General features: G+C 45.8%; 1 protein-coding gene across 7 annotated transcripts in view; it reads right to left on the reverse strand.

Moving 5' to 3' along the window:
- The window catches only part of LOC122548458 (tyrosine-protein kinase Fyn), a 271,949-nt gene that overhangs the window by 40,549 nt on the left and 223,860 nt on the right, over positions 1 to 7,540 (reverse strand). For 5 of the 7 annotated variants that reach the window (XM_043687155.1, XM_043687157.1, XM_043687156.1 and 2 more), the window contains 2 exons: positions 4,652 to 4,816; positions 1,676 to 1,855 (listed from right to left, as the gene is read on the reverse strand). In XM_043687155.1, the coding sequence (XP_043543090.1) occupies positions 1,676 to 1,855; positions 4,652 to 4,816 (345 nt within the window). Of the gene's footprint in view, positions 1 to 1,675; positions 1,856 to 4,059; positions 4,216 to 4,651; positions 4,817 to 7,540 lie in introns of all 7 variants that reach the window. The other 2 variants (XM_043687162.1, XM_043687161.1) reach the window with 2 other exon arrangements.

Consider the following 7,540-nt stretch of genomic DNA (forward strand, 5'->3'; position numbering starts at 1 on the left):
AGGCTTTGGAGAGGGTGCAAAGAAGGTTTACCAGGATGCTGCCGGGACTGGAGGGCTTGCCTTATGAAGAAAGGTTGAATAAGCTTGGACTTTCCTCTCTGGATAGAAGGAGGAAGAGAGGAGACCTGACCGAGGTATACAAGATAATGAGAGGAATCGATAAAGTCAATAGCCAGAGACTTTTCCCCAGGGCAGGACTGACTGGTATGATGGGTCATAGTTTTAAGATAATAGGAGAAAGGTATAGAGGAGACGTCAGAGGTAGGTTCTTTATGCAGAGAGTTGTGAATGCATGGAATGCGTTGCCAGTGGTGGTGGTGGAAGCAGAGTCACTAGGGATATTTAAGCGACTGCTGGACATGCACATGGATAGCAGTGAGTCGAGGGGTGCGTAGGTTAAGTTATTATATTTTACATTAGGATTTAACTTGGCACAACATCGTGGGCCAAAGGGCCTGTTCAGTGCTGTACATTTCTATGTTCTATGTTCTAACAATAATCAGTTTTTCACAGGGATCAGTGCTGGGTCCATTTTTGTTTGTCATTTATATAAATGATTTAGATGAGAATATAAAAGCATGGTTAGTAAGTTTGCAGATAACACCAAACTTGGTGGTATAGTGGACAGTGAAGAAAGTTATTGAGATTGCAAAGAGATCTTGATCATTCGGGTAAATGGGCTGAAGAGTGGCAGGTGGAGTTTAATTTGGATAAATACATTGCACTTTGGTAAAACAAATGGCAGGACTTATACAATTTAAAGTAAGGCTTCAGTTAGTGTTGTAGAACAGAGAGACGTAGGCATTGAGGTCCATAATTCTTTGACGTTTGTGTCACATATAGATAGGTGGTTCAGAAGGTGTTTAGTATGTTTGCCTTCATTGCTCAGGCCTTTGAGTATAGGAGTTGGGACGTTATGTTGAGGTCGTACAGCACATTGGTGAGGCCTCTTCTGGAATACTGTGTCCAGTTCTGGTCGCCCTCATATAAAGAAGATTATTATTATTAAGCTGGAGAGGACTCAGAAGAGATTTACCAGGATGTTGCCAGGAATGGAGGGTTTGAGCTATGAGGAGAGGCTGGATAGGTTGGTGGCGTTTTTCATTGGAGCATAGGAGATTGAGAGGTGACTGAATAGAGGTCTATAAAATCATGATAAGGTGAATGGGAAGTGTCTTTTCCCTAGGGGAGGGGATTTCAAAGCTGAGGGCATATTTTTAAGGTGAAAGGAGAAAAATTTTAAAAAGACATAAGAGTCCAAATTGTTTTACACAAGGAGTGGTTTGTGTTTGGAATGAATTTCCAGAGGAAGTGGTGGATACAGGTATAGTTATAACCTTTAAAAGATATTTAGGTGAGTACATGTATAAGAAATGTTGGGAGGGATAAGGGCTAAGTGCAGGCAAGCGTGACAAGTTTAGTTTGGGATCATATTTGGCATGGACAGGTTGGACCAAAGGATCTGTTTCCATGCTGTATGACTCTATAGCTCTGTGATACAAAAACATTGCAGATATTTCTTTTGGTCAATGTTTTTGTGTACATTTCTAATTTACCCCAAACTTGAGTCAAGGCCCCAGGCACCACTGAGAAGGAATGGAAACTCAATTCTAAATGGGCTGATATCTTGCTTCTCTGAATGAGGAGTGTTAACTCCAGCAGAAAACGATTTTACCTTTACTCATGTACTCAGTGACGATGTAGATAGGCTCTTCGGAGACCACAGCGTAAAGCTGAACCAGCTTGTCATGTCTCAATTTCTTCATGATCTGTGCTTCCTCTAGGAAGGACTCAGGAGACATGGTGCCCGGTTTCAGAGTTTTCACTGCAACTTTCGTGGTTCCATTCCAAGTACCTTCGCCAAAACCGCAGGAAGAAAAGGTTCAATTTACGGGAATGTAAAATGCTTAAAAGAAGCGAAATGACAAAGGTCACAAAAGCAACTGAGTGCTAAGTTCATAATAAGTAATGACTTGGTTAGTTTTGAGACCAGTGTGATAGGAAACAGCCATTTATTTTATTTAAGAGGGGTTTTTCAGCCAGGATATGTCTGCATGCCTGTATCTTTACTGATTAATAGCAAAACACATGCAGTAATCAAGTCAGAGTTACAGCGGTTTCAGATCCTCATTTTAGATCGAGCAGTAAAACTGATTTAAGGACCATGATTAAGCTAATGTGACATGCTGTTAAAGCATTGTGTGGTGGGTCACATGATGAAACTCTGGTGATGCCAACCCATTCATACCCAATGTCGAAATGATAAGTTTAGAAGTCCAACTTGATTTGAAGTGCGGGCTCAAAGACCTAAATGGAGTTGAAAGACTCAGCTCTACTTCACAACAGGCGTGGGGGGAGTGGGGGTGGGAGGGGGGGGGTCAGTTAGCCTGCCTGTTCTGATGCATGTGACATTGACAGGTGACCAAGTGGCCTCCTCCTTCTCTACCAGTACATCATATGGACAGAAAAGAGATAAGCCTTCAATGGGAAAATAAGGCCTCATCAGGAATATCGCCCAGATTCAGCAGCGTGATTCTAGGGCCTAAAGAGTTAAATTGTGAGGCCATGTTGTACAAATATGGCTGGTATTTGCTTGAGCTTAAAATATTGATCTAACTGAGCTATCACATTCAGGTATCCTACGTCCTGCAGATCAACAAGCAATGGAACTGTTGGTTCTGCCATCAAACAATTAGAGGAAACTCAAGCCAGCACCTTCTAAACCCATTACCCCTACTGTCCAGAAGGACAAGGGCAGCAGATTTATGGGAACACCCCCAGCTACAAGTTCCCCACCAAGCCACTCACCATCCTGATTTGGAGACGTATTGCCATTCCTTCAATGTTGGTGGGTCACTATTCTGGCATTCCCTTTCTAACATTGTGGGGGGGGGGGTAACTTAACTCAACAATGAAAGAAGGCAGCCCACCACCACTTTCTCCAGGGATGGGTGATAAATGTTGACCTAGTCACCGATGCCCAGATCCTGAGAAAGAGATTTTTAAAGTTTGCTGTTGGTCAGGGAGAGCTTCCAATGCCTACATTGGCACCTCTCATGAGGGTAGCTTCAAATTGGGACCTTCAGGGGCATAATGATGAACAGCAGAAGGCCCTCTGGTCCATCCAAGTTGTCTTGACAATTTGCCTGATATTGTGCATCAGAATATGAACACTCCCCAACCACCTCAACACTTGTGGTGAGAGACATGGCGATTGTCAGTAATTTGGTGGGAATACGGCTGGGAGGTTCCCGTCCACTCTGTCATCTCCATGTACACAGAGAGCCAAGGATTCTCCCAATTGCAAACCACAAGGTTTCCGTCCGGGGAAGGATGGCATGGCAGATTAGGGAGCTGGAAGTTGCACGAGGTGCTAGGATTCCACCAAACACAAACGTGGGCCTGAGTTGGCAGCAGTGGGAAAACCACCTGCTGGGCAAAGTCAGGACAATCCCAGCCCCGAGCCGTCACCCTGGGAAATTCCGGCGGGAATCTCACATTTTGTGTTCAGTCTGGGAAAGGTCGAAGGTTCAAATCAAACCTGCTTTGTCATACAAGTAGATTCAGGCCTGAGTTTGTGCCGTAGGTGCTTCTGCAACTTTACTGACTAGAAATCCACCTCAGGTTTCAAATGTTCATTTGCCACCCAGACCCGACCGCACTTCAGGTGAGGGATTTGACTTTTCACCACATTCTTGCGGTGTGAAGGAGTGAGTGGCATCACACCAGAACAGCCCAGCTTTGGTTTTCAAATTATGCCTCCTAGCTCTGGACTCCAGGTCCAGGAAGTTGGCGCCTGTTTGGGGGTGAGTTTGTTTGATTTAGAACAGTGTTCCCTGTAACGACTGCCCTTTGACACATGACGCACAGTGTGTTCCACATTAAAGATCAATTAATACCATGAAACGCGGCTGGCGAAGTGTTACCCTGAACCGCACCCAGCTTTCTGGCTGCCTTTTGATTAATGGGAGCCTTCCGTTTCTCAAAGTTTGGATGAATTTTGAAAAAAAAAAGAAGGAAGATCTTAAGGTTAGAGAAGAGAGCTTCTGAGCACCTTACCAGACCAAACATCGGCGAAACATCCCTGACCAAGCTTTGTCTCCAAGTATAGGGATTCCCGTACAATTTCCCAAGAATCTTTAGCTAATCCAACAGTTTGCGGGATCATGTTTGTACAAACCGTTGTTAAGTTATAGCACAAACCATCAGCTGACTCTACAGAGAATGGATGCAATGGGAACAGGATTTAAAATTTAATGAAGCGCATGCAGTCAGGAGGATGGAAGTTGGAGTCTCAAAGTGCAGTCCGTTGTTGGATTGTCCCAGGAATTCAGTCAGTAATTCCCAAATTTTCAAAAGAGAGTGACCAATGTGGACTTTTTACTGGTCGACAATCATTTTCAAATGAGACCTGAATTGGTCGTCATGGTTACCTCCTTGGAAAGAGCCAATATTTTGCATGAAACTCCAGGTATTCTTGACTGAATGCACTGACCACATTTAAGATTGGAGTCAAACTAATGCACACAGTGAACCTCCTCCATCTTCCATCACTTCTTGTATGTAAACCAGTGCCCCTATCTCCCAGATGCCTGGGAGTGGAGGGGGGGGGGGGGGGGGAGACGACTGCAGAACAGTTCTAACTTCATACCCATCCAGACTTCCCCAAACTGCCCATTTCCCAGCCTCTTGATTAACTGCAGAGATTCTCGGGGAATTTCCCAGACGTCTTTGGTTTTCACAGAGAGGTCAGCAAGCCTCGGCATACCCTTATGGCAGGCGACCACCAAGCGACAGCAGAGACCTGCAGCTCGTTCTGCAGAGGAGGGGTGGGTAGGGGGGAGGGGAGGGGTTAGCAGAGTCGGTGCAACATAAGCCGCAAAGAGAGAGAGAGAGGCAAATAAATAGTACAGGATTTCTGTGACATTGACAAGAGCAAAATGGAACAAGTCAATCTCCCTGGCAAGCACCTGCTGCATTGTTTTCACCGTGACTAATTGATCTGTGGGCTTTAGAATTAACTCAGACTGACTGGCAAAGCACCCTTTAACTATTTGCTTGCAGGGTGCAGGCAATTCATTTAAGTCAGCAGATTTTTCTCAGACTGTGAGGAGGGCAACGTTTAGGGGAGACAATGAGCTCAGTAGCATGATCGCTATACTTGGTGGACTCTTCATTGCCCTCTGGCCTATCTGTACTGCGTGAACAAATTTGTTTTAAATCTCAGGCTGTTGCTGAGTCTTTTTGGGCAGGGGGTGGGGTAGGTTGGGGAAGAGATCACTGATGATGATGACGATTTTCAAAACCAGATTGCAAGTTGCAAAACGAAGCATTACACTCAGGTGGCAAACACTTAATCTGAGCAAAGTCCTATCAGACCAAGGTGACAGAGCTCCCCCCATAGGACCTGCTGAGCAACTGCAGCACATGAGAATTTTCAACACCTTGTTACCATCATCTACACTCCATCCTTTATGTTTCCATCTGGGAAGACCATAAAGAATGGGGAAGAGGTGGGAAAAAAAATTTCAAAACTCTGAAGTTCTTTAAAGAGTGTACATTTATTCAGTTATTTAAAAGAAACACATAGTTTTTGTAAAGATTAAAGATGCAAAGGGGCTTTCCAGGGTGATGATGAGAGGATGTCCCCTTTTGAACGGGCAGGGGAAGACTTTAAAACTAAGAAGCTCCGTTTCACATCAAGGACCACTTAAGATGGAAGCGAGGAAGAATCCTTTTCTCTCAGAGACTTCTGTAATTCTCTTCCCCAGAAAAGGCGAGGTTATTGAATATACTTGAGGCTGAGTTAGATCTCAGTATGACGGAGTGTGTTGTGGGGTTTGGGGGACAGGCAACTAAGTAAGGCCACAGTCAGATTGGCCTCCATGTTAGTCAGTCTCGAGGGGCCAAACGGGGGGGTACTCCTTGGTCCTAGTTCTTATTTTTTACAACAAAGTCCTCAGGGCATTACATTTTGGAACATCCATCCACCCATCTTTTCTACTGTCATTAAGTGAGGACAATAATTACTCATCTGGACTTCAGTCATTGTCAGATGGTAGTGACGTCCCACAGATCTAGTCTGCACAGGTTTTGTGCCATATTGAGACATCTCCAACCTCACAGTCAAAACAAGCAGCAGTGTGAGAAGCATAAACAGATCAATAGCACACTGAACTGAGAAGAACAAGATTAGATCCTGTGTGGCATCAATATGACATAATATTGAGCGTTGATTGACAATTTGAGACAAATGAGGAGCTCTGTGGTCAGGAATCGTGCCGTGGTTTCTCTCGAGACTGGGCATTCTGGCACAATGTGACTTTCTAACCCATCTGGCCCTACTGGGAAAGGTCAGGCCCATTCCCGGTCCCTCTTAGAGATGGGCCGGTCAAGAATAATGAGGGTCTCAATCAGGAACTGGGAATTAAACAGAGCGCGTGGGAGAATGGGGCACAGAGCTTGAGGGGGAAGAAAGGGGCTGGAAAGGGGGCAAATGGGAGTGAGAGGGAACAAGAGGGAGATGGAATAAGGGAGGGAGGGTAAAGAAGGCAGGAGAGAGTGGTGGAGAGGGGAGAGAGGAAGAAGGGATGGTGTGAGGGTGAAAGGAGGAGAGTGAGAAAGAAGGGATGGTGTGAGGGTGAGGGTGAGGGGAGGGGAGTGACAGGTTGGAGGCCTTAGGTTCGATGTGACAAGGTCACCAGGGAAGAAAGGCAGCACTCCTGGTCCAAGCAGGTACTTTGGGGGAGATTCCCGCTCCTCTCCCAGACATGTACTCCTGACACCCCTCTTCATTTCAGGGTTTTGATGCTGGGGGTTCCTCCTCTATTTTGAGGCAGCCTTCCCATCTGTCCAATGGGCCCAGAGCCTGAGGAAGCCTCCCTGCTCTCATTCCACAGAGGTAGAGGTGGAAGGAAGATGGAGTGTGTTCTGCTGACCAGGACTGGGATGGGGTCCTAGCTCCTGTTCTCCCCTCCCTGAGCAGACAGGTGTAAGTGAGGCTCACTCTACTGAACGTGGGGAACTACCTCCCTAAGGATTCAGCCTGAAATCCACCGAAAATAACACTGGAAAAAGTTGCATGAGAGGGTGTGAGATTTTCGCTGGGTTCTGTCTCCACAGGCCAACTGCTTGTTTCTGAAACCAGAACCAAATATGGCTGTTGTTCATGTTCAAGTGCAGTCAACGATCTGAGCTTGTTGCTGGATCCAGACTTCTTCTGAACATCTTGGAAAGATAACCTTCATCACACCCTCTGCAGCTGCTCCCCCCCCATTCCCTCCTCAAAGGCAACTGCCAAAGGGCAGGAAGGATTCAATGTTGTCTGCAACGTCCACAAAACTGACAGGAGCCCACAGACAGTGCATCTGCCGAAATCAATACTCCAGCGCTGGGACAAATTAACACTAGGATTCTCACCCTCATCATAGATCCGAGTTAATTTGTTCAAACGAGGGGTGTGTGTGTGTGTGTGTGTGTGTGTGTGTGTGTGTGTGTGTGTGTGTGTGTGTGTGTGTGTGTGTGTGTGTGTGTGTGTGTG

This window comes from Chiloscyllium plagiosum, chromosome 3 (assembly GCF_004010195.1).
Source record: "Chiloscyllium plagiosum isolate BGI_BamShark_2017 chromosome 3, ASM401019v2, whole genome shotgun sequence".
Taxonomy (NCBI): Eukaryota; Metazoa; Chordata; class Chondrichthyes; order Orectolobiformes; family Hemiscylliidae; genus Chiloscyllium; species Chiloscyllium plagiosum.